Source organism: Emys orbicularis, chromosome 12, assembly GCF_028017835.1.
Source record: "Emys orbicularis isolate rEmyOrb1 chromosome 12, rEmyOrb1.hap1, whole genome shotgun sequence".
Classification (NCBI taxonomy): domain Eukaryota; kingdom Metazoa; phylum Chordata; order Testudines; family Emydidae; genus Emys; species Emys orbicularis.
In genome coordinates this window covers 30,816,175-30,841,977 of record NC_088694.1, presented here as the reverse complement: position 1 = coordinate 30,841,977, position 25,803 = coordinate 30,816,175, and the positions used below count along the sequence as shown (strand labels likewise).

At 56.9% G+C, this 25,803-nt stretch overlaps 1 protein-coding gene across 1 annotated transcript in view; it reads left to right on the top strand.

Moving 5' to 3' along the window:
- Positions 1-25,803, top strand: part of CHD6 (chromodomain helicase DNA binding protein 6) — a 195,416-nt gene that overhangs the window by 152,157 nt on the left and 17,456 nt on the right. The window contains exons 22-35 of the mRNA XM_065414628.1: positions 2,582-2,784; positions 3,253-3,452; positions 5,977-6,136; positions 8,093-8,182; positions 9,723-9,826; positions 10,741-10,870; positions 11,647-11,707; positions 14,631-14,685; positions 15,396-15,615; positions 17,277-17,485; positions 19,529-21,070; positions 21,769-21,917; positions 22,452-22,658; positions 23,670-24,116. Coding sequence (XP_065270700.1) covers positions 2,582-2,784; positions 3,253-3,452; positions 5,977-6,136; positions 8,093-8,182; positions 9,723-9,826; positions 10,741-10,870; positions 11,647-11,707; positions 14,631-14,685; positions 15,396-15,615; positions 17,277-17,485; positions 19,529-21,070; positions 21,769-21,917; positions 22,452-22,658; positions 23,670-24,116 — 3,777 coding nt within the window. The remainder of the gene's footprint in view (positions 1-2,581; positions 2,785-3,252; positions 3,453-5,976; positions 6,137-8,092; positions 8,183-9,722; positions 9,827-10,740; positions 10,871-11,646; positions 11,708-14,630; positions 14,686-15,395; positions 15,616-17,276; positions 17,486-19,528; positions 21,071-21,768; positions 21,918-22,451; positions 22,659-23,669; positions 24,117-25,803) is intronic.

The window sequence follows — 25,803 nt, the reverse complement described above, 5'->3', positions numbered from 1 at the left end:
GGCCGATGTTTGTAGCACTGAGGCAGTTGATCTCCAGCTTGTTCCTGCTAACTTTCGAATTATGTTGATGCAAGTCTTTGCTTTGGAGGCTACTGTCTTGAGGTGGTCATGCAAGGTCCATGTGTGGTGAAGAATGATGCCAAAATATGTTGGCTTTGGGTCTTAATGCACAGTTTCACCACAAAACTCAACAGAGTGTTTTCTGCGATTCTCTTGTCAAGGTGGAAAGTAGAGACTACCAATTTGCCTGAATTTGGTCTCAGATGCCACTTTTCGAAGTACTCCTCTGTGTTCTTAAGGTCGGATGTAAGGGTCACTTCAAGTTCTTTAAAGCTATGAGCCTGAGTTGTAAGTGCCATATCATCAGCATACTCAAAATTCTGCACTATCATTTCAGGTATATCGCTCACATATGCATTGAAGAGGGTCGGAGCAAGTACAGAGCCTTGTGGTAGCCCATTATTTAAAGTGTGCAGCTTGCTGGTTTGCCTCTGAGGTATACGAACATCCTTTGGCCACTAAGCATGGTGTTCAGTAGCCTGAGAATCCACACACGGGTTCACTTTGGCCAGTTTCAGTAGCAGACCATCCTTCTAGACTATGTCACGTGCTGCTGACAGATCAATGAAAGCATTACCAATCTTGAGTTTTCGTTGGAATTCAGCCTTAATGTTTGTAGTGAAAGCCAGGACCTGGTCACAGCAACTTCTGTGCGGTCGAAAACCAGCTTGCTTCTTGGGTAGGCTACTGTCCACTGTGGAACCGATTTGGTTCACAATCATATGCTCCATCACCTTGTAGGTGGTGCTCAAGAGAGACTGGCCTAGAACTAGAAGGGTGATCCACAGGTTTCCCAGACTTTAGGAGTGCAATGACCTTGGCTTCTTGCTACACGCAGGGAATTTCAATGGTCTCCAAAATGTGGGTGAAGAACTTCTCACCCATTTCCATGCCAGTGAACTCAGGTTATATAGGGACTCAGGACAGATACTGTCTTTTCCCACTGCTTTTCCCAATTTCATGGCTTCAATGACTGCATCAATCTCCTTACTTGTGAACAGTCCAGACCATTGAGATGATGGAATGCATGTGGACATCACCTGCCGGAGTTAAAGCTGGAAGCCATCAAACTTTGGGACTGGTGCATCTGGAATCGCATCATGATGCAGGCCACTTACCTTCCAGGTATCCACAGCTCCAAACTGAGCAGTCACTTCTTGATGGACCATGCGTGGGAGATGAACAATTCAGTCCTAAGCGAGATATTCACGCAGTGGGCACACCACAGTGGGACTGTCGACACTCATCGATTCGCCCTTCGAGACCATGGCAACATGTTCCATGACCTACCTGCCTGTCCAGGAAGGTGGCATTTTTAGTAGCTATCATTTCAGCCAGGAGGGTCAGCAAGCTGTGAGCCATCATTGCGGACCCTCCTTATTACAGTTTTTCACAAAGAAAAGGTTTCCCTTCGCCTACACCCTAAGTTTCTCCTCAGGGTTGTTTCTGAATTCTACATCAACCAAAGTATTTGCTTATCTGTACTTTTCCCAAAACCTCATGCTTCTGCTGAAGACAAGATACTTCACTGCCTCTGTGTCTGACGTGCCCTGGTGTTCTACCTGCAAAGAACGAAACCCATTAGGAAATCACCAAGACTTTTTATTGCCATTTCAGGCAGATCGCGTGGGCAAACCAGAGGATTTCTAAGAGGGTTTCAGGATGCATCCTAGAGTGCTATCAGGAAGCAAAGATCCCTCCCCCTGTGGGTGTCACAGCTCATTCCACGAGAGCGCAGGCCACCTCCACAGCATCCCTACATGATGTCCCGCTACAAGACATTTGCAAAGCGGCCACCTGGAGTTCTGTCCACATGTTCACAATGCACTCCGCTTTAGTTCATGCCGCGGACACAGCAGTGGGATCTGCAGTGCTGCAAGCATCTTTGCTACCAGCTTCCAAGCACTGCTTGCCAATCATCCACATGTAAAATACACACAGGGACCAGCATTCTAAGAAGAAATGGAAGTTACTTACTGTAACTGGAGGTTCTTCAAGATGTATGTCCCTATCTGTATTCCACTACCCGTCCTCCCTCCCCTCTGCTTCAGATCCTGTTGGATTTGCGATAAGAGGAGGAATGAGGTCAGCCTGCACTGTCTCTTATACCCTCGGTTGGGAGCATAAGGAGATCTATGACGTGTGTGGGGGCCAATGAACACTGCTTGGAAGAATTTCTGGACTCGGGCGCATGGGGTACTTGCCTACTCACATGTGGAGTCTGAAAGAGCCTCCAGTTACAGTAAGTAACCTCCATTTTTTGCACCCACAGTTAATTGTGGGTGGCAGTCCATAGTGGCTGGGCGTTGAACATGCCATCTGGGTCTGGTACCAGATGCTGGGTGTGATGCTAGGCTTGGAGAGAGCTGGGTGGTGCTAGGAGTTGCTGAGGCCAGAAGGCGGCACAGAGGAGGGAAGCATCCCCACACCTCATGCGAGCGGCCAAGGGGGGCACCGTGCAGAGGGAAGGGTCTGCCGGGTGGTTCTGGGCGCACTAGCGTCTCACTATCTCCCCCTGCAGGAGAGCTTAGTGATCGACAGGCCCCGTGTCCGCAAGCAGACCAAGCACTACAACTCCTTCGAGGAGGATGAGCTGATGGAGTTCTCGGAGCTGGACAGTGACTCCGACGAGCGGCCCACGCGCTCGCGGCGCCTCAATGAGAAGACGCGGCGCTACCTGCGGGCCGAGTGCTTCCGCGTGGAGAAGAACCTGCTCATATTCGGGTGGGTCTCATCTGGGATCTGCATGCCATGTGAGGCTGGGCTGACCCCAAGCGCAGCTGTGGCTCTCGGGTGGTTTGGTGTCACATGTTTGCAATTGTCTGTCTGTGCCTGTTACAGGCTGCTGCACAGGGGGGCACGAACCTGGCAGGGAGCTGCAGAGCTAGTGCCCCGCCAGGGGGGACCTGCTGCGTGACCAAACCCCACGTCTATGGGAGGAAGTGTGGTTTGTGGCTAGAGCGTGGGCTGGGAGTCAGGACTCTTAGGTTCTTTTCCTGCCTCTGCCACTGACCCAGTGTGTGATGCTGATGAATCCCACCCCCTTTCTGTGCCTCGGTTTCCCTACTTCCCCAGGGACTGGCCAGGCTTTGTCCATTAGTGTCCCATGCAGCATTGTGAGCTCCCCACTGGAGGGCACTAGAAAAGTGCAGTCACTTGCAGTGTTTATGGTGTGTGTTTCTGCTCCTCCAGCTGGGGGCGCTGGAAGGATATCCTGACCCACGGACGGTTCAAATGGCACCTGAACGAGAAGGACATGGAGATGATTTGCCGGGCCCTCCTGGTCTATTGCGTCAAACACTACAAGGGAGATGAGAAGATTAAGAGTTTTATCTGGGATCTGATCACTCCGACGAAGGACGGCCAGAACCAGGCCCTGCAAAATCACTCAGGTACTCTCTCTCCCGCCAGTTATTGCTCAGCTGCCAGCACGCCCAGCTTTCAGTGCCCAGGACTAGAGAGTTAAACTAGAGTGGGTCCCAGAAGCCACACAAAGAGCCAGAGCTGGGCAACAAGGAACCACTGTGTGGGGGCCAGGGGGTCACAGGGCTGACTTGCATCCAGACCCTGGAGGCAATGGCAGAGGGGCTCTCTGATACAGGAGATGGCCAGCCCTGGCCCAGCTGAGAGGGAACCTTGGGCTGGAGAGTTAGGGCACCAGGCCAACCTGAGCTGCCTGATCCTGAGGCCTAGTTTGTTACTTAGACCAGTGAACAGGCTTGGGCCCATCAGGGATGGGGGGCAAATGTCGCCTGCAGAGTGCAGCCCATAGTGGCCTTTATTCTCAGAACTATGGAGGTGTGGCCAGTGCTGGCTGCATGCTTGGACCTGTGGTCTCTGCAGGCAGCCACACTATGTTAAAGATGACTCCACTCCATTCTGTAGTCGCCATCCCCTGTGGGACACTGCTTGACTGTAGATCCCCCAGCGCTTCACAAAGGGTGGGGGGAATGCTCAGCTGGGGTACTGAGATCTAATACAAATGAGGCCTGGCACCTGGCAAGTAGCCAGTGCACCCCTTGGCGGGGCACTGTGTGGGTGCCCCGATCCATGGCACAATGTTCTTTAAGTTTGGCAGCTCATTCCGGCTGGCTCCCAGCGCTGCCTTTCAGTAGTTTGTCACAGGTGAGCCATGCTGAAAGCTGAGGCAGCTGCTCCCGTTACCGCTCCACAGGGCATACCAGAGGCTGTTAGCAGTGTAAAGTGTGAGGCTCTCCCATGCGGTGCAGGAGAAAGCAGCCGGGCTCTGTGGTGGATTTGAAGTCCCAGGTCCAGTCAGGAATCCCCCCATGCCTGGTGCTGTTGGGTTACGTTCACGTCCATTGCATCTCTCCCTGGGCGTGAATGACGCCATCGCCTACTGTTCTGAGTTAATATCGCCATTTCGTCCAGCACTCGAGCCATCTCAGTAGGATGGTCCGGGGCTGGGGGATCAGGCATGTGCTGGTCAGACAGACCAAAGGAACCATGGCACACACCTGGGACGCCGGCAGGGCTGCGTCACTGCGCGTACACCAGTGCACGAGCATGGAATGGAGCAATAGTAAAACTGATAGGGTGGCACTTATGGGCTCACATTTCAGTAATGCAACGAGCAAGGGGCATGGTCCGTTGAGGGTCATGAACGCTGCACTGCAGTTGCAGCACTGAATGTAACCCAGCTGGATCCCTAGCAAGGGGAAGCCTCGGAACCTCTCAGTCAGCTCCTGGGGAGGCCTCTGCTTCCATGAGTCTGGGCATGTGGCGGGCAATACAGGACTGAATTCCAGCCCATGCCCCGACCCTGTGCAATGGCAGCCACAGCAGGGAAAGGTCTGGAGAGCTGCTGAAGGGGAACTGGTCCTGTCCTGAGAGGAAGTGTGTGTGAGTTAGGCCTGTCCAGGGTTAGAGGGATTCATGCAAGTAGTGAAACGGCAATAGCTGGTTGGAATGAAAACACAGGGAAACGTGGCCAGGGAACCAATCCAGGGAATAGACTCCAAGGACGACTCCGTCCCCACCTGCGTGGCATAAGGCTGGCTCTGCTGTATAGAAGAGGTGAGGACTCTGACTGGCAGGTGCCGTGGGTACAGATCTGCTTGGATGCCATCTCATCAGGGGTGTCTGGCCCTGATGTCTGTGATGGATTCTGCTCTCACCTCCATCCGGAGAAAGCTGGAGTAGCTTTGGTGGGGCTACAGTGGAGCTGAGTTTAGAGCCTGAGCTGGGTCTGTTTTGTGTGTTAGGGAAGCGCTGAGCATTGGCTGTGCGCAGCAGTGCAGGGAGATGTGGATGTGCAATGGCACTGCTGAGGGTGCGGGCCAGAGTGTATTGGGGAGAGCCGTGGCTGGTCTGGGCCTGCTGGTGTGCAGTGGGGAGGTGGGTTGTGTGAGGCAGAGTGCAGGTAGGTGTTGGAGCACCTGCTCCCTGTCCCAGCACACAACCTGACATCTTTCCACGGGCCTGTATCTGACAATGTCGACGTTCAGGCTGCCGAGAGCCCGGGCCAGCTTGCTTCCGTTCTGTGGGCGGGGTTGCCAGCAGCGGCGTCCAGCAGCCTGTCCTGCCAAGCCACCTCCTGCGCTCAGAACTGTCCCATGCATTTAGGCTGCTGGGAAGGTGTGGATGTGGCATGGCCTGACCTGGTCTAACTAGGGCACCACGTACGCATGGCTCTGCTATGGGATTGTGCCTGGACAGACACACTGGGTATGCTGGAGACCATGCCTGCCTTTTCTCTGGCTCCCCCACTCCCACCTGAGCTGTGGCATGAGGGTTAAAGATCATTACAAGGGCTGGCTTTCAGTCCTTCCAGCTGCACTGCTCCTGCCAGCCAGTGTCTGTGTCCTGTCTGATCCAGCGCATTTCTCAGGTGCCCATCAGGGTGGTATGTGGCCTGCAGCAGTGCCGCTAATGCGCTCCCTCTCGCTGTTGCAGGGCTGTCAGCCCCAGTGCCCAGGGGCAGGAAGGGGAAGAAGATGAAGAACCAGATGCTGCTCCCTGAGATAAAGAACGCGGACTGGCTGGCCAGCTGCAACCCCGAGATAGTCCTGCACGATGACAGCTACAAAAAGCACCTGAAACAGCACTGCAACAAGTGAGTGTGAGCCCCTGCCCTGGGGGACTGCGGCGCACACTCCATGCTGTGCGTCCCGCCCTGGGCCCAGAGCGAGGCCACATGCCCCCAGCTGGCATCGTGCCACTGGGCTGCAGCGCAGAGTCTGGAGAGGAAGGGGCAGGACGGACCTGGGCAGTCAGTATGGAGAGGCCAGTGGGGATGTTGGGTCGGTGCCCACTGGGTCGTCAGACCTTGGATAGTTTTTGCCGTGCTGTAAAGCTGCAGCCCTACGGAATTCTCATCTTCCTGCCGGTAGGTGCAGGGCACTCCCCACAGCTCAGCTGGCATTCAGGATACTTCCTTATTGTCACAGCTGTCTGCGGTCAGGGACTTGGGAAGCAGGGCAGGTCAAATACCTGAGCACCCCATGGTGCAGACTTGTGCATTAGTGGTAGCTGGAGGGGGATGGCTCTTGGGACCTGGGGGTGGTGCCTGGAGGGGGATGGCTCTTTGGACCCAGGGGCGGAGCCTGGAGGGGGATGGCTCTTGGGGGCCGGGGAGGCGGAGCCTGGAGCGGGACGGCTCTTGGGATCCGGGGGTTGGACCCAGGAGGACGACGACTCTTGGGACCCGGGGGTGCGGAGCCTGTAGTGGGACGGCTGTTGTGACCGGGGGGGGCGGAGCCTGGAGGGGAATGGCTGTTGTGACCGGGGGGGCGGAGCCTGGAGGGGATGGCTCTTGGGACCAGAGGGGCAAAGTCTTGAGGGGGACGGCTCTTGGGACCTCGGGGGGGCAGAGCCTGGAGTGGGACGGCTTTTGGGACCCGGGGGGCTGAGCCTGGAGGGGGACGGCCCTTGGGACCTGGTGGGGGGCAGCTCTTGGGACCAGAGGGGCAGAGTCTGGAGGGGGACGGCTCTTGGGGCCTGGGGGGGCGGCTCTTGTGGTCTGGGGAGGCGGAGCCTGGAGGGGGATGGCTCTTGGGGCCTGGGGGGAGCTGCTCTTGTGGGCTGGGGAGGCGGAGCCTGGAGGGGGACAGCTCTTGGGACCAGAGGGGCAGAGTCTGGAGGGGGACGGCTCTTGGGGCCTGGGGGGGTGGCTCTTGTGGTCTGGGGAGGCGGAGCCTGGAGGGGGATGGCTCTTGGGGCCTGGGGGGAGCTGCTCTTGTGGGCTGGGGAGGTGGAGCCTGGAGGGGGATGGCTCTTGGGGCCCTGTAGGGTGGTGGCCAGCTCTTGGGTCCTGGAGAGTGGGGCCCAGCAGGTACAGCTCTTTGCAGGGAGAACTGAGAGACATTATTTTAACAAATCAGTAACCCAGAGCTGTTTCCTCACCCACTCAGAGGATGCTGCATCCCAGCTCCCAGCAAGAGCTCTCCTAGCCATGAGCACTGTAAGTAGCGCAGCCCCCTCCCTCACTGGGTTAGGAGTGAGGTGTGTCGCTGCCATTGCTGGGGAGGCGGGTACCCAGCCTGGCACCTCCCCTCTCCTGGTGAGCTCCTTCATGAGTGTTTTAAGCCTGCTTGATTACAGGGTTAGTGAGGTGAGATCTCCAATGCCCAGGTGGTGGGGATCAGGCCCACAGCCCACTGAGCTGATTAAGGAGCCTGTTCCCTGCCAGCCTGAGCCGTTTTCCCATGTGGACGGGGCCTGCTCTCTAGTCCCCATGTTCCAGCTGCTTCAGGCCTCCCCTCTTGAGCCCCAGGGGCTGGATGTCCTGCTGTGTCACAGTGCGAGGGGCAGCTAAGGACGGGCGAAGCTGCTGCCATGCCTGCGCTCAGCCTTGGGTGGTGGTGTCATGAGAAGGGGAGTGGCTTCCCCCCATGTCTGTCCTGGTATATAACCGCACATGCTGCAGGCCTGGGCAGCGATCCCCACTGCCCCATGCTGCCATACAGACCAGCTGGCCCATAAACGCTGTGTCGCTGTGTGTAGGGGCTGTGCTATGCTGGATCCTAGCCCAGTGCTCTGTCTGTATTGACCTGCCCCTTTCCCTTGGCAGGGTGCTGCTGCGGGTGCGAATGCTCTACTATCTGAAAGCTGAAGTGCTGGGAGAGGTGGCTGACAAAGCCTTCGAAGGGATCCCGGCCAGGTATGATGCTCTCAGCAGCCTGGATCGGTTTGCATGCCCAGCTGCGGAGTTACAGCGACAGATATCTTTGGCTGCAGCGCCCCTGCTGCATGGGGAGCTCCCTGCCTGCTCTGCGCTGGCATGGGGGAGCTGCCCAGCTACTGTCTAGCTGAAGTCACCAGCAGCACTGTGCCAGTGTGAGGGGGTCAGTCACCTCACAGTGTCTGAAGCCAAATCCTGCAGTTCTCACCCAAGCAAAACTCCTGTTGCCATTGGTGGCGGCTCTGCCTGAGTAGAGACTGCAGGATTGAGCCCTAGAGGCTGGCCCCTGCAGCTTAGAGAGCTCCCTCTGCAGCAGAGCTGAGCAGGGACAGCGGGCTCCTTTGGCCAGGGGACAGGACCACTGCTCCTGTGAAATAACACCATTCAGAACTGCGCTGGGCTGCATGCATACACATGTACACATGGGTGTGCATGCCGAGGCACACGCAGACCCCCTATGCTCATGCACTCCCCAGAGATGCACACACGTGTGCAGGTGCACGTTAATTTGAAGCTTGATTGGCTGGAATGACTTCACCTAGTGCAGAGGCCTGCGGCTAACCCTGCCAGCCCCTGCGTGCTGGGAATCAGGATTCCCCACAGTGCAGCCCAACAAATTCACTTCTAATATGAAGCTGTAGCCCCCAGTCAGTCCTGACCTAGCCTGGGCACCCAAGCCAGGTGGCTCAGACCGTAGTGGAGCATTGCCTGCTGGGACCTGCATTTCCTCCCTCTGCTCTGCAGGGAGCATGGGGGACTGAAATGGCTGCAGCCCTCTGGCTCCTGAAGTCCCCAAAGGGATGCTGGGTTGGGCAAAGCCTGGTAATTGCCCTGGCGTCACATAACGAGCAGTGGCAGAGGGAGCCACCAGGATGGTAGAGGAGAGCAAGGTTTGCTGAGCTCACTGAGCCTGATCCTTTATTGAAACCCTCCGCTTTCCTGTCTCAGCAGACGCTGCTGCTTTCCCAGGGTGCTCCTGTGCCCAGCACAGGTGCAGGAGCTCACTGAAGGGAGGCCAGGGAGGGTGCTGCCTGCCACTCTGAAGGCTCGGTGCACTCCAGCAGATTGCTGCTTTCCCTTGCTCTTGCTCTGTCGGTGGCTGGTAGCTTTAGTGAAAACTTTCCCCAGCCTTAAAGCAAATACCATTCAAATGAGCCCTGGGAGCTCATGGGCCAGCCAGGCTGAGTAGGATGGGTGGGGGTCGGGCCATGCCCACCATCCCTGTCACACAGGAGGGTCCTGTGACACGTGTGTGTGCAGGGGAAGCCAACAGCAGGACTCAGCTAGCACAGTGTCAGTCCAGATTGGGACCATGACTGGTCCCCTTGGCGTCTGGGGAGCTCGCACACAGCGGAAGGCAGGACCTGACCCCAGTGTCTCTGGAGAAGCAATCACCAGAGCGCTATCAAGGCAGAAGGCTAGTCCCCAGCTCCCCCAGTATCGCCCACTCAGCTGTCTGCAGAAGCAGGGGTTCCCGGGGAGTCCAGAGCAGGGTGCATTCATGGCCTGTCCCTCTCAGGGAGCTGGACGTGCTGCTGCCGGACATCGACTACATGGAGATCCCAGTGGACTGGTGGAATGCAGAGGCCGATAAATCGCTGCTTATTGGAGTTTTCAAACACGGTATTGCCCCTGCCAAGTGCTGCTCCCTGCCCCGGTGTGCTGGGGTACTCCCGCTGCCCTAGCCAGGAGCCAGGAGTGGTTGCTGAGTTCAGAGCACCATGCCGATGTTCCAGACCCCTCCCCAGGGCGGAGCTAGTGGAATGTCGCACACGGGGCCCCACCCCATCCTGGGTGCTCCAGCGAGGAGCTCCAGCAAGCCGCATGTTTTTGCTGCCATGACCTGGCAGTGCTGAGCACTCATGTCCCGGACATCCACTCCAGGCCAGCTCACCTGGGGGCCGGGCTGAGCCAAAGCGCCTGGGGCTGTAGCTCCATCAGCTCTCCCAAGTTGCGGGGAGTTGGGCCTCGCCCCATGTGACTCAGTAGAGACACTCCAACACCTGTGTTCGCCCTGATAAAGGGGGCAGCGTGGGGCTAGCAGGCGCTGGGCTGTTGCAGAGCGTGGCCATATCAAACCAAGCGCCTGACTCAGGGACTTGGGGGGAGCATCCACATTCCTGGCCAAATTCTATCTCAGCTCAATACATTCTGCCTCTTGAAACTCCTCTTGCAATTTCCATTGGAGACAGGAGTCTGTACTGCCTGTCCTAAACTGTTACCCTGGTGCTGCATTCCATCCCAGAAGTGGCTACATCTCTGGGGCAGACAGGTTGATTCCTGTGTCTCTGTCTCCCAGACAGAAGGGCTGCGGATTAAACAGCTGCCATTTGTGAGGGGCTTTGGATGCTTTGGGTGAAACTTGCTATTGAGGGGCCATGTCATCTGTGGGCCAGACAACAAGGTCCTAACTCTGGAGACAGGTGCACTCAGGCAGGCCCCACTGGCACAGCCAGAGTTTAGCCAAAGCCGGTCCTGGGTGGCCTGGCCCCTGGCTAGGACAGTATCCCGTTTAATGTCAGCTGTGGTGTTGGCAGGTTACGAGAGGTACAACGCCATGCGAGCAGACCCAGCACTGTGCTTCCTGGAGAAGGTGGGCATGCCAGACGAGAAGCTGCTGTCTGCGGAGCAGGGCGTCAGCGATGGGGCACAGGATACTGCAGAAAGGTGGGTGGGGGCAGGAGGAGGCAGGGGTCTGGCTGGCTCCTCAGGGCAGAAGAAGCAGGACCAGCGTCATGCTGTTCTCTGGGGGTGGGCATCAGAACGGAGTGAGAGCAGAGAGGAGGGTAAGCCAGCAGCCCAGCAGGGTGCCTGTGCATGCAGGGCAACAGGGGAATGCCAGTGTCTGCTGGGCATGACTGTGTATCATAGTGGGAGAGGGCAGGCAGGGTACCAGGTGTGTGGGAGCTGCTCCCCTGGGTGAATTCCCTCAATGGGCCAGGGAGGTGCATGTGCCACTCACACTCACCTAGGCGCAGGTTCTCCCACCCAGCCAGGGGCACTGACACACGCAAGCCCCTTAGATGCTGTGCTGTGCTTTGGGGAGCAGCTCATTGGCTGCGGGGGTGAGGGGCTGGTCAGAGAGTTCACAGCCCCCGATTGCAGGAAATGGGGAAAGAAGTGCTGGCTGGCTGGCGTGCTGCAGCAGGTGGGTGAGGGGCGATGTGTGTCACCAGAGAATCCCAGAACTGAGCCCGAAGCCGGGACTGGTGCTGGGTTCTTTGCCAGCTTTGCAAACATAAAGGTTGAGAATGTCCTGAATGTCAGTTCCCTCCTGCAGGTGGAGATCAGGGAGCAGGTCCATGCTCGGGCATATGACAGGAGGGCAGCCAGCAAGGGTGCCCAGGCAGTGTGAAAGTGAGGGAGCTGGCTCTCACCTTGCAGGCGCTGGGGCATTGCTGGGGTGGGCAAAGGCTAATGCTCTATCGGGTTGTTTTGTCTAGAGGAAACGTTGAGAAAGAAGAGAACAGCGGAGACAGAGTGGAGGGGCTGCCACAGCAGGAGGTGAGTGGGGCTCCCTGCAGATGAGAACAGCTCCTCTGCCCCAGCCAGGCCTGCTCCCTGCTGGCTCGGGAGACACCTGGTGTTCTGCCGTGGCTAGGGAAAGAGCAGTAGGCTGGACCCCCCACCTTTCCCACATGGCAGAGCCAGTTTGCTGTTAGTGGGGCTCAGCAGGGACAGCTGTTGGGAGGGTGCCTGGTGCCCAGGCTGTCTGTGACTGCTCCCAGGAGCACCGTGGCTGCTGGGACGGAGCGTGCGAGTGAGTGACGTTGCTGCACGGGACAGGTCGCTATCCTTTGGAAATCCCCCCACTGTGGGATCCTGGGTGTTGGTCTCCAGTCAGCTGATTCCTGGATGTGCCCAGGCTGGCCAGTCAGCAGAGATCTCACCATCTCACTGCCAAGCAGAGCCCTACCCTGTTTGGCTGAGGACTGTTACCATAAATGCCAAGACCGGCTCTTCCCATGGGGCTGGGCTAGGACCAGCCCCAGGCAGGAGCCTGATGATCAGTAGGATCTCAGAGTGCTTGGGCACCTCCTCCACCACCCCCAGCCCTGCAGTACCTCCACTAGGGCCAACATGCTGGGTGCCAGGGCAGCCTGCCCATGCCCCCTTTCCCCAGCCTGGCACCTAGCTCAGCCCAGGGCAGCCTAACCCCCCCGCCCCAGCCCGGCTCACCTCCCCCAGCCTGGCGCCATGGCCTAGGGAACCCCAGCCTGGTATCTAGCTCAGCCCCCTGCCCCCCGCCTGGCCCAGGACAGCCCAGCCCCCACACCTAGCACCCAGGGGAGGAGAGCAGAGGAGGGGAGGCACTGAGGGGAGGGTGCAGAGTGGGAGATGAGGCAAGGCTCAGCAGGGAAGGATTTAGAAGGAGCGAGTCTGGAGCTGCAGGGTAGTGAGTGCAGTGATGGGGCCTGGGCCGGCCAGCAGTGAAGAGGGGCCAGCATCAGCCCCACCCTGTGCTGTCCGGGTTCATTCTGACGGGGAGGGCAGCACAAACCCTCTGTTCAGCTGCTGATCCCCACAGCTGGGATCCCCACTTACCACCCTTAGGCTGGCAGAGGGAAGGGCCCCAGCAGAGCCCCACCCCTGCCATGTGCTGCCCCTGCAAATCACTCAGCCCTGAGCAGCAGCTGCTTCTCATCTGAGAGCCTGCGGGGCTGAGGAAAGGCCTTTGCTCCACTCTGTCTCCAGCAGCCTCTGTGTCTGGGGGGAACTGACAAGTTCTCTAGCCAGGCGCCTTCCTGGGGGCAGCAGGCTGAGCTGCACAGGGAGAACAGGTGGCTTCCGAAGCCCAGCAGATGCTGCAGCAATGCACATGCCACTTGTTTGACTTGGCTCCACAGAGGCTGCAGCTTCTGGCACATTGAGACGCTTCCTCTTAAAAGGACCTGGGGCAGCAGCCCTCCACTCTCCCCAGTATCTGCATTAGCCGTGCTGTGCTCTCCCTCTGTAGCTTTAGATCCATGCTGCTGGGTCTGCCTTTCTCCAGGTAACTCCACCCCCTGCGCCCCCAACTCCCTGGGAAATGGGACTCATGCCGAGTGGGATTGTCCAGTATTCCCGCACAGGACCCTTCCCACAGCCCCTTTTCCCTGTCCAGTGCAGACTGGTCATAAAAGGCCCAAGTGATGTCACTGCCCCCTGCCCTGGTCAATAATCCCCCACCCTGGTACAGCTTACACCCAGCCAGCTTTCCCTGAGACCTCTTCTCTTCCGAGCTACCCCCTTGTACCACTTGGGCTGCACCACTCCCAGCTGTGGCCCACTGCTGTCGCCTTCGACATCACTGAGCCAGGCAGGAGTGAGCCGTCCGTCTCTCCAGGAAACAGCCCTTGCAGGCTCTGAGCGTGTTCACTGCTCACATCTGAGCCCCCAGTTTGCACCTGTTTCCCTGGCGTCAAGGTGCCCAGAATGGAGGGTGGGATTGCCAGGGCCCCTAGAGATGGCTCTCCCCCTGCCCATGGGATGGTGCTTGCTCTTTCTCTAGAAGGCCCTAGCCTGGCTAGGGCGTGTGCAGCTCCAGCAGGGGCAGCCCGCAGGCAGACAGTGTGACAGAGTTTGAGCCATCCTGCCCGTCAGGGTCTGGCCAGACAACCCTGGATAACACGCCTCACTGTCCCACTATCGCTTCCTCCACTGCTGCCTCCAGGAGAGCTCGGCCACGGGCTAGTGGCCCTTCTGCCTTGTTTGCCCCACTCCTGCCTCTGCCCCCCGCGAGACCCAAACCTTCTTCCCAGCACCATGGATCCGTCCATCTGCAGGATCCGCCTTCTTCCAGAGGGCTCTGAGACAGCACCTAAGTCACTCTGGCTCCATGCCTCTTCCCAGGGCCTGCAGGGACACCCGATCCTGCCAGACCCTTCGATGATGCCAAGAATGCTATGGACTGTCCCCCACCTTAGTGCAGGGTAGCTGGGCCCCAAAGCAAGGTGCAGGCCCAGCACAGCGTCCTGGGCCCGGCTCTGCCCTCTCTGGGCTGGCAGGGGCTAGGGCCACACCCTCTCTTTCCAGTGGCTCCCTGGGAGCACTGGGCCCTTCAGCAGCAGCTGAGCTCTGCACTCTTCTGGGCTGCTCTCCATCTAGGGCAGAGCACATGTTGCGGGGTCAGCGGTTCTCCCCGACCAGGGAGTCCACGGTAACGCCCCAGAGCGACACAAGAGCGTTAATGTTCGTGTGGCCCTCCCGGGCTGGGGCCAGCATGGGGGAGCGTCTGGGCTGGGACGTGAGAGCGGCTCCCTCCAGCCAGAGAGTGAGGAGCTCCCATTGCTTGACAGGGGCTGCCTGCAAACCCTGCAGCTAGGCATTGGGAGCGGACGGGCGTGTGTGGCTGCTTGGATCCTTTTGACACCTGCTCCTGGCCGGGTGGGCAGATGCTCTCCTCTCAAGGTGGATTTTGATGGCCTGGGTCTTACTTTTCCTGCAGGACTCTGGGAATTTGTGTGGAGAAGCTGCCGAGAAGCAGGATGACAATGTGGCAGGTGAGGCTGTGCCTTCTGGACGGCTTGCTCTGTGTGTGTGGCACCCCGCGTGGGGGCCCCTGCCCAAAGCTGGGGTTACTAGGCGCTGTAGTAACAGAAGGCAGCAGGAAGGCAGCGCTATGCAAGGCATCTGTGCTGTTAACGTCAAACTGTCCAACAATGACAGTGTGTTCTTAAACAGCCGGCAGGTACCTCTCTGGGGCGCAGAGGACAGCTGGGGAGCCCTGGGTAACAACAGTAGGGAGCTGAACTGTGCCTTCTGGAAGCACTGATCAAACCCAGCCCCAGGGAAGGAATTACCCCCTGTTACAGAAGGCAGCAAGCAGGGCCAGTGCTAGCAGCCCCCTTGCAGAATGGAGACAGGCTGAATGAGCCATTGGCCACGCTGCCCTCTCGCATGAGAGCTGGGCATGCTTCAGGGTGACATGGAGCCGGCTCTCGTTCCAGCCCCTTTCCCCAAAACTAGGCTCAGTTTGAAAGGACCACAAGCCAAGCTGAGCTGTGATGCAGGGGTCCAGAAGGAAGGGCTCACGGATGGTCAGCCAGCCAGCCCCTGGCACCCTCACCTGCTGCCCTGGGGAATGGCCCTGATCCTCTGGCCCCTCTGTGTGAGGGGTAGGGAGCTGTTTAATGAGCCCCGAGCCCCCCCCCCCGCCCACCTGCCTCTGGCTGTGCGTGTTAAATATTAATGTCCTTGCTGATGTTTGAAGCCCAGGATGGCTCCGACTCAGACAGATCCTGCTGGCCTGTCTCGTCCGCCCTCACAGCCAGACTGCGGCGGCTCGTCACCGTCTACCAGCGCTGCAACCGCAAGGAGCTGCCCCCCCGAGCCGAGATGCTGGTGCCCAGTAACCATGGCTACTGGCTGCAGGAGGAGATGTTCAGGAGAGCTGCTGAGATGGACCCGGTGAACAAGGAAATGCAGAAAAGGTAACAGAGGGGACTGGCCGACAGAGCAGCTGAGCAGGCCCTTTCCGAGAGTCACTGGCTCCTGCGTTTACCCAGTGAAACCCCCAAGAACAGCCTCTGTCTTCCCAAGGCGGCCAAGACAAGCTGGCTTGACATCTCCTCTCAGGCACACGCCCTGCCCCTGTGGCCAGAAAGCGCCTTCACTCTCCCAGCCGGAAATCAGGTGCCTGGGGTAACACCTGCAGGGCAGGTCCCAAGCCCCCAGGCAGGCACCAGTATGGGCTGGGTCTGGACCTCATTCCATGTAGGCTGGACCAAGACTCAGCCTCCTTCAGGAGCTGTTCCAGCTAACAGCTGTTTGAAAGGAGGAATGAGGGGGATTTCTGGTGGCCTGGGTCACACTGCTGGGCCAGACTGGGCCATCTTGTCTGGCTTCCTACCTCCTGCAGGGGCTACTGTCCCGTGCTGCCAGGACACACCAGCTTGGGCCATGCCATGTGTGAGGGGCTGGGGATCCTTCCTGCCCCTCCACCTGGACCCAGAAGCATGAGGTTGGATTACCATCCTCACAGCCTGAGCCTGTGTCACTAGTGTGCCCAATGCCCAGGAGTTACCCACTGCTTTTGAAATCCAGCTACATTGACTGCCCTCTATGGCACTGGCTGGCACAGCAGGAGGCACAGGGTCACTGGGTAGAGGAGCATTTCCTTGCACTGGGTCTAAGTATGCTGCTGTTTAATTTCATCAGGCAAGCCTCTTGTTCCCCTATGACAGGAAAGCAGAGACTGGGGCACAGTGACAAACCATCATGCTGTAAAATTAAATGCCCCAATCAAATGCCTTTGCTCTCGTGCTGCTCAGACAGAAACCCGGGGTGAAATTGCAAATCCTTGAATGGGGCTCTCACCCAAACTCCAGCCCTTCGTCTGGCGAGGGCTGCTGTCATTCTTAGCAAGGCAGTGCTGCCCTTGCAAACATGCGCCCATCCTTGAGACTCCTTCATGGACAGGCTGATCAGGATTTCTCCCTGCAGGGCCTTCTACCTTTCCTTCTGTATCTCCTGCCAGGGAGACTGAGCCTAAGTGGAGTTTAATGAGACCCACTTGGTCTAGCTCCAAGGGTGAGTCAGGAGAAGAGCTCTGCACCTGCAGGTACTTCAGCCTGATACCCAGTTGTACAGTATGTCTAAGAAGTTGCAGATTGGGGAAGTTCTTTGGGAAGCTTTGCAGATCAGGAGAGCTCTACTGAACTCGTCATCCAGCTGTCTGTACCTGACAACTACAGACTGTATGGCTGTCTGGGACTGGGGCTGGCTGCTCTACATCACTGGGGTGAGCATGTCCCAGACTAAGCCATTACCTCTGGTGGTGGTTCTGCAGCCTGAGTCAGCCCAGTTCCTGTTGGCCAAGTGTCCACATCACAAAAGCCACTATTGCCACAATGGTACCAAGTGGGCCCCTTATTCATGTCTGAGCCAAGAGGGCAACAACTGGCTGGCCTCGAGGAAGTCCCTGAGGCCATTGTAGGGAAGTGTGTGCAGAGCCTGTTCTGGGGGTGGGGGAGCACTCTGCTCCCCGGGGCTCTCCAGCTAGTGCCTCTCACTGGCACCAGACACAGTGGGAAAGCACAAGACTATAAAGAAATACGTCTCATGAATATGTGCGTCTCTCCCTGCCCTGCAGATGGACGAGAAGGGAGCAGGCAGATTTCTACCGCACTGTCTCCTCCTTCGGGGTCATCTATGACCAGGAGAAGAAGGCCTTTGACTGGACCCAGTTCCGAGCCATTTCCCGCTTGGAGAAGAAGACAGATGAGAGCCTCGAGAAATACTTCTACAGCTTCGTGGCCATGTGCAGGAACGTCTGCCGTCTCCCCCTCTGGAAAGAGGACGGTGAGTGGAGGGGATGCTGCCAGCATGTGGGGCAATGGTCGGGAGGCCCTCTTGGACCAGGAATGCCCTGGGAAGGGCTGGAACTGGTGCCGTTGGGGGGAAAGGAAAGTGGGGACGACGAATTCTAGTGACCTGCCCATCTCTTTGCCGATTGGCTGCCTGTCATGTGATCCTTTACACCTGATCAAGCAGTAGGCTCTTTCCAGTGCCACAGGCTCTGGTTGGAGACCTTCCCTTCCTGATAGCCTTGGCGGAGCTTGCACAGCGCTTACCTAACCATGGCCAGCATGTCCCTGGCATTTTGCCAGCCCTCCCTGGATACTCCAGAAAAAGAAGTAAGAATAAAACAAGTCCTGACCTGAGACAGGAACCTCCAGCAGCAATGGAGGGAACCAGACAGCCCCAAACAGACGTCTTCAAAACTGAACATGGCCACTGTCTGATACAGATGCCCTGCCCTGCTCATAGTGTAGCCGTGTAGCCCACCTTCCCTTCCTGTCACTCGTGCTGATACAGGCCAAGTGCAATCCAGAGCACGGCCATGTCCCAGTCACTGCAGGACTTTCTGTTAGTGATGAGTTATCACAGGCTGAGCCATCCTGGAAGTCTACAGCGGGCTTGGGGAGGACGTGGCCAGCTAACACACATGGCACCAGCCCTCTAGACGCTCCCTGTGTTGCCAGACTACCCGCCACATGGCACTGAAAAATCAGAGATAGAAAAACCACCCACGGGGGATTATTGAACATACAAAGATTTGCTTTCAAGAATAGCAGCAGCAGTCTCATCCCTGAGCAGTTCCTGGAGTGCGCACCTCCAGCACAATTCCTCGCAGTCATTGAGCCTCAGGAAATGCCCTGTGTAAACCAATGTGTCAGCAGGAGTGTTGTAAGCAAGACACAAGAAGTAATTCTTCCTCTACTCCATGCTGGTAAGGCCTCACCTAGAGCATTGAGTCTAGTTCTGGGCACCACACTTTGGGAAAGATGTGGACAAATTGGAGAAGGTCCAGAGAAGAGCAACAAAAATGATTAAAGTCTAGAAAACATGACCTCTGAGGAAAGATTGAAAAAGTTGGGTTTGTTCTGTCTGGAGAAGAGACGATTGAGGGGGGAGATGAGAACAGTCTCCAAGTATGTAAAAGGTTGTTATAAAGAGGAAGGTGATACATTTTTCTCCTTATCCACTGAGGACAGGACAAGAGGCAATGGGCTTAAATTGCAGCAAGGGAGATTTAGGTTAGAAAAACTTCCTAACTGTCAGGGTAGTTAAGCACTGGAACAAATTGCCCAGGGAGGTTGTGGACTCTCCGTCGCTGGAGGTTTTTAAGAACAGGCTAGACAAACCCCTGTCAGTGATGTCTAAGGGACTGGACTCTTGAGGTCCCTCCAGTCCTACATTTCTATGATTCTATGCGTGGTGGAATCCCTGCTCAGAAGGAACCATACATGTTTGAGAAACTCCCATGGTGCATCAGTTACCATGGACCTCCCAAGGTACCACAAGAGCCTGCTCTGGTACTGCTTGCCGAGTCAAGGAAGCACAGACTGGAGTTGATGGGAGGGCTCTGAAATACCCACTGGTGAATTGCTACCCTTGGGACAGTTGGTGAAGGTGAGAAACTCTTCTTCATTCTGGCTGGTTAGAGAGAAAACTTAGAAACCAAACCCTGGCCAGTTTAGTTACATGTGATTCCAGGGTCAATACCCAAGAATCAGGAACTTCACATTGTTCCCAGCTCCTCTCCAAATGACTCTTGAACTATGGAGACACAAACTAGACAAGCAGCCCCACCAATTTCTAACTTGTTGCTTCTCCATGGCGCAATTTGCAGCAGAGACAACACTGACTGGTAACCACTAGATGGCGGTGATAAATTTCCGAAGCTGCTGTTGCTGTCAGCCCGACAGTTCTTCTCACACCTGTGAACCTCAGCCAAACAGTAACCCCCAATGTACAGCGTAGTAGCAAGGTTTGGCCATATACCCTTCTGAGCTCTGTCTAATTAGTAATGGGGTCTCTGCCTCTCTCTTCCCGTTGCAGGTCCACCTGATCCCAGCATCTATGTTGAGCCAATCACTGAGGAACGTGCTGCAAGAACGCTGTACCGGATTGAACTTCTAAGGAAGGTCCGGGAGCAAGTGCTCAAGTACCCGCAGCTCCATGAGCGGCTCACGCTGTGCAGGCCCAGCCTGTACCTTCCTGTCTGGTGGGAGTGTGGCAAGCATGACCGGGACCTGCTGCTTGGCACAGCCAAGCACGGACTGAACCGCACTGACTACTACATCATGAACGATCCTGAGCTGTCATTTTTGGACGCGTATAGAAACTATGCTCAGCACAAAAGAGCAGGTGCCCCAGGCCCAGAGAACCTGTGCTGTCTCCATCAGATGAACTCCAAACTCTACAGCTCCCCTTCGTACTGCCAGATGGAAAGGACCTGTGAGTCCCTGGAGAACGAAGCTGAGTGCCAGATCAAGCTTGAAAACCTGGAGGATGTGCTCTCCCGGGCGGAGGGCAGCCCTCAGGACACGAGCTGCGACACATTCCTGTCGACAGTGCGGGACATCATTTCCATGAACTGTGATGAGAGCTCCTTGCCGGACTCTCTGATGTGCATGATGTACGAGGAGAAGGCGTGTCCCAGTGAGCACAGCTCTCTCGCCCGTGACAGCCCCAGCTGCACACATGTCAGCAACAGTGCTGCTAAATTTGCTGAGGGCAAACTAGATGGGGATGAGGACCCATCCAGCTGTGAGGCTGAGGCCATCAGAGAGACCTCCTTCCTGGAGAGCTTGCAGATGGGCTGTGACCAAATGGACAGTCCCAATGAAGGCAGGGAGCTTTGGCCCTCAGCCCCAGCCAGCCAGCCCTCCAGGAGTGTCCCCACCGAGATCAGTGATGCCTTGCAGCGGGCCAGCCCAGGGCCTGGGTCACCTGAGCTCACCAGTGCGGAGGGGGTGATCAGCCTAGGCCTGTACGGGCCCAGTCTCCATACCTTGGAGATAAAGATCCCACCGGAGCAGAGGTTCATGGGCCTGTTACACGAGAAAGGCTTGGAGGATAAATCAGTGCCAAGTCAGAGCCACAGCGAGGAAGAGGAGGAGGAGGAGAATTCTGAGATGGCAGCAGATGTTGTAGAAGCATTGAGGGGCACCCCGGAGGCCAGGACTGATGGGGACCCCAAAGCTAATGCGCTAGCGGGGGAGGAACCTGGTTCTAGCCTTCCTGCTCCTAAGAACACTTGCCCAGAAGTGAATGGTGAGGCAGAGCTTTCAGGACAGGTGGCATCGCAGTGTAACAGTGGGGCAGGGGATGGGGAGGCCGACCACAAGAGCGCTGCAGATCACTTGCCAGACTGGCCCAGGAGCCTCCCCCCAGCACCCAGCCCAGCTGCAGCTGCTCAGCCGAAGCTCCCGAACGCTGGGCCCGCCAGCATGGGAGGGGAGCGCTGGGAAGCTGGCTCTGCTGCGCAGATGGGGGGCGGTGTGGCCTGGCACCTGGAAGGGCACAAGCCGAAGCAGGAAGACGATGAATGTGAGAACAAAGACGAGGAAGAGAAAGAGGGCACTGGCCAGAGCCGAGGTACGGCAGTGTCCGGCTGGCAGGCATGCCCATGCACCCTGTGCAGCGAGCCTGTGTGTGTGCCAGCCTGCAGCATCAAGTGGCAGCTGCACCTGCCTTGTGGGTGGGGGCATGTGGCTTTCTGAGCAATAATATTCTTGCTGGGGTGAGAGGAGCAAACACAGACTGCACTGGGGCTTCCAGGAGGCCTTCGGTGTATGTGTGTGTGTCATTCTGTGCCCTCCCTGCCCCCGCCAGCACGGCACTGCTCCGTGATGGGGGGCTTGCCCTTCCCTCCCTGCCCCCACCCAGGACTGGGCACTGCCCTGTGGCACGGGGCTCGCCCTGCCCACCCAGGACTGGGTGGCTCAGACTGGCAGGCAGGGCTGTGTCTGTTCCTGCCAACATGGCTGGCCTTGGCCTTCGGCTGGTTCATTGTTCAGTGGTTTTGGGCCAAGCTCTGCTCCCTTGAGGTCAGTAACAGAATTCCCGCTGGTCTCACTGGCCCCAGGCCTTGGCTGCCCAAAGCCCTCATGGACCCAGGCTCTCCCCCAGCTGCTGCTGACCAGCCGTTCAGCCCACTCACAGCCAACGGGTTCACTTTTTGAAAAGAAAAATAGTCCCAAATGATGGCTGGTGAGTGGGGTTCTGGCAGCACCAACTACGCGGTGGGGGACTCGAGGGTTACGATGGCCCCTTCTGTTTGTCACTTTACCTAGATTGTCCAGAGAAGTATTCGGAAGAGGAGAGCAAGAGCTCTCCCTGTGCCCAGCCTGGAGAGATGGACGAGCTGCAGGATGCCCGTGCGCCCACCATCGCCCAGCTGCTGCAGGAGAAGACGCTCTACTCCTTCTCGGAGTGGCCTAAGGTGGTTTCAGTTCTGCACCTGTCTGAATCATTCACAAATTGCGGCCGCCCCGGCCCAGCTTCTCTGCCTTGCCACCCTTCACTAAGCTTATTCATGGTCAAAACCCCCAGCCACCCATCTCTATGGCCCTGGTCCATGTTAGTGAGCAAGCAAGGGACTGAATGCACAGAAATCCCACTGCTGCGAGCAGGATTTGGGGGTACCACGGGGAGGCCGAGCAGGGGGCCCAGTGGGATGGAAGTGAAGCACAGACTTAGCGCAGGCCCTCTGCCTGGGCTGAATTTCCCCTTCCATACTCAGTGTCCCATGGCACACATGTCCATGTGCATGGGTGTGCACCCAGACACAAGTTCACAGAGCCTTCAGAAAGCATCGGTCCCTGCAACATTTGTGAAAAGAGAGGGGGTTCCATTTTCACTCCCACGGGCTCTCTGCATTTCCCTTGGGGCTCAAGGGCCTGTGCGTCCACACTATCCTTTGCATGCCATGGCCCTGGGTTTGCCATGCCACTGAGCTGTCTGCTTCTGCTTGCAGGACCGAGTGATCATTAACCGCATAGATAATATCTGTCACGCCGTCTTAAAGGGCAAATGGCCCTCTTCTAGCCAGCAGTTTGAAACACAAACCCTGATGCCCACATCAGTGTTAGCCAGCAACGCAGGCACTAGGAACAGCTTTGCCGAGCCAGAAGCCCCGGACCCCAGCTTCAACAACGGAGTGTTAGTTGCACAGGTACAAAAGGTGAGGGATCAGGGCACGTGGCCCCTTAGGAACTCCATCTCCCTGGTGTTCAGGGCTTCCCAGCCCGGGAAACTCTGCAGCTTTCCCTCCTCTCTGGCTCTCGCTGTTCTGCAATTTGAAGTGTATTGTATAGTCCCAGGGGCAGCTTGGAGACCCTTCCCCCCAACCCGGTGCTGGCATTCACCCAGGTGCCAGGCGGGTGGATAGAGTTAGGTCACTGTGGGGGACGAGTCACAGCAACCCCTGTGGCAACATGTATAATCTCAGCCTAGGGGTGCCCCTTTATTTACTGACATTATGAGAACGGCAGCTGGAGGTCCCAGACGAACGACTTGATGCATTTCTGTGAGCGACTCTGCTCGCCTTCCTTCGGAGGGAGAGGTGCTTCCAAAATCCCTCCTCCCGCACTCAGTTTAGCCGAGAACACAGTGCTCTCCCTATGCCCCAGCAGGGGTGTAACAGAGGCACCGCCCTGGGGCCAGCGCTCTGAGTAGAGTGCTCTGTCTCCCCAGCACAGAGACCCCCACTTATGCGCTGTCCCTGCTGAATGAGAGGTGGCTGGGCTCTGGTTCTGAGGCCAACAGCTGCTGGCAGGGGGTGGGAACCAGGGGCATGCTTGCTGCTGGGAGGATCCCCTCCTACAGCTCACTGAGCTGCAGCACACCTGCTGCAGTATGGGGCTCTGCAGGAAGTCCCACTCCAGCCATCCCTTTAGCAGGGAAGTGGTGGCTGTCTGCTGGGCCGGGGGAAAAGGGTCGTGGAGGGCTCCAGCAGAGAGATTGAGGAGCTCTGTCCAGTCTCGATAGCCACCCATCTCCATACACTCCCCTCCCCCAGTCCTAGCCCCATGAAACCTCTCTCGTGCCAGTGTTTTAGCCCTTGCAGTCCCTTCTCACCCTATAGTTCTATGATTCTAGTGTGCCCTGGATTTAAAAGGTGCTTCTGAGTGTTGTAAGGCCTGTGCGATGTAGGCCATAGCTGTGACCATTTCTCTGTCTTTGCTGCACACAGGAAAGCTTCCTGGCTCCCGCCTTTACGAAGGATGAACAAAAGCACAGGCAGCCCTATGAGTTTGAGCTGGAGAGAGACGCCAAACCTAGACGTCTCGAACAGTTAGCTGCCTCGCACTCCCGTCCACCTGTAGTGCTGAACGGCTGGCGGGACTCTTCAGGGAACCTGGCCAGAGCATCCGATGGATCGCCAGGAAACCCCTCTCCTTTCCCCCTGAACAGCAACCTGCCCAAGTTAGGGACGGTGCACTCCCTGCAGGGGTCCCTGGGCATGGACTTGTCTGGCATCCTCCAGGCAGGACTAATCCATCCGGTCACAGGGCAGATTGTCAATGGAAGCCTCCGGAGAGATGATGCTGCCTTGAGGAGACGACGGGGCAGGAGAAAAAATGTGGAAGGGATGGACCTTATCTTCTTGAAGGAGAGGAGCCTTCAAACCGGGCTGCAGGTGGGTAAATGATTCCCCCTCCCAAAGCAGGCAGGATTCAGCACCTGAATGCTCACGTGGATCCAGCCGTTCACTCAATGACTGCTGAGCTCTGCTGTTCATCCCAGGACAGGGCAGGGCAGGGCTGGACAGCTGCCCCCTCATTGACAGCCTGAGGCAAACTTGGAGCAGGAGAAGTAGACTCAACCCCAGAGAGGCAGGCCCTGTCTCTTGGTGAGGAGGGAGGTGGGGGCTTGCAGAGCTTCCCCCAGCCCCCGATCAGGGCACTCTTCCCTGAGTGCTTGAGTACTGCTAAGCATTAAAACCTGACCTCCCACGTGGGGGCTACTGTATTTATGTAGATGGAATGAAGGGGCTCAGAAAATCAAAGGTGTTAACATGACTCAGTCACTGTCCAAGAGGAGAAAGTGGTAAACAAGGTTCAGGGTTTGGTATACAGAGACCTCAGCCTGCATAGTCCCATGGCAAACATGCCATTAAACATCCTTTTAACCTTCTAGTGAAGGTACAGAAAAGAAGGGAAACCAGTTGAAGCATTTGAAATGCAGAGTGTCATGTCAGACTTTCACTGTAACAGCTCCCTTTCCCTTGAGCTGGAGAGCCTTTAGAAGACAAACCCCTTGTTCAACAGTCTCTTACATGGCACGAAAGATGGTAAGAACTCCTGTGGGGGAAAGAGAAGTGAGTGGAGATGGGGGGAGCTGTCGTCAGTGCTGCTGCTAAAGTCTAATCCCATTTCCTAGAGACCAGACAAGACAAAAGGGGGAGAGAAAAGACCAGCAAAGGTAGAAAATGCAACTTCAGGTTAATTCCTCCTTGCAGTCTCACTGCTGGCCCCACACATGGTCTGAGAGCTGGCAAACTCATACCCACATCGGGCTGCTGAGGGCCTTGCATTTAGCTGCCTCTTGGGTCACAGTCTCACAGCAGTGTTGCAAAATATACTATCTTGGCTGGCTAATCCAGACTCCTATTAAACAGAAGGCAAAAGGAGAGAGGGGAAAAACAAGAAATATGGTGGGAAGGAACAGAGTATATTGGGGGCATGGGAGGGAGACCAGGGGGGCGACATATTCAGCACTTAGCTGGAGCCAGTGGAGGTGGTGATGACTGACCTGGTCTGGACAGGACATCTCTCAGGATCCGGGTGAAGAAGGAGATGATAGGGGTGGCAGCCATGATGGTGAAGCACCCTCCTTCCCCTTCTCTCAGTGCTGCGGTAGCCAGCTCCCGCCACCGTCAGTCAGCCAGGGTTCGCCTCTGTCCGTCAGCAATTGTTCCCCTTCACTTCCTCACAGCCAGTTTGTCTCTCTCAGTCCCTCCGAAGGGGGCGATGGGCACAATAGCCCATCCTGGTCCCATCCTCTCAATGTTTTGTCCACCAACAGGCCTAATTTCCAACACACCAATTTTGGTTCATTGATTTCCAGGCTCACGCTGCTCTCGGTTACCGCATGATCTTCACGCAATCCTTGAGATCTATCAGGAGACCTTTGGGTTGGACTAAGTCAGCCTGTCTCTTTTTTCCACTCACCATTTGCTATTATAGGTTATTGTGACAATCCATGAACTCTCATTCACTTCACAGCTGGACTCCCAATGAGGGTAAATTCATAGGCCCAGTTACCGCAACAGGGCTTCACAGGGATGGAGAGCCCAGGGAAGGTATTGGGCTGAATTCCCCCAC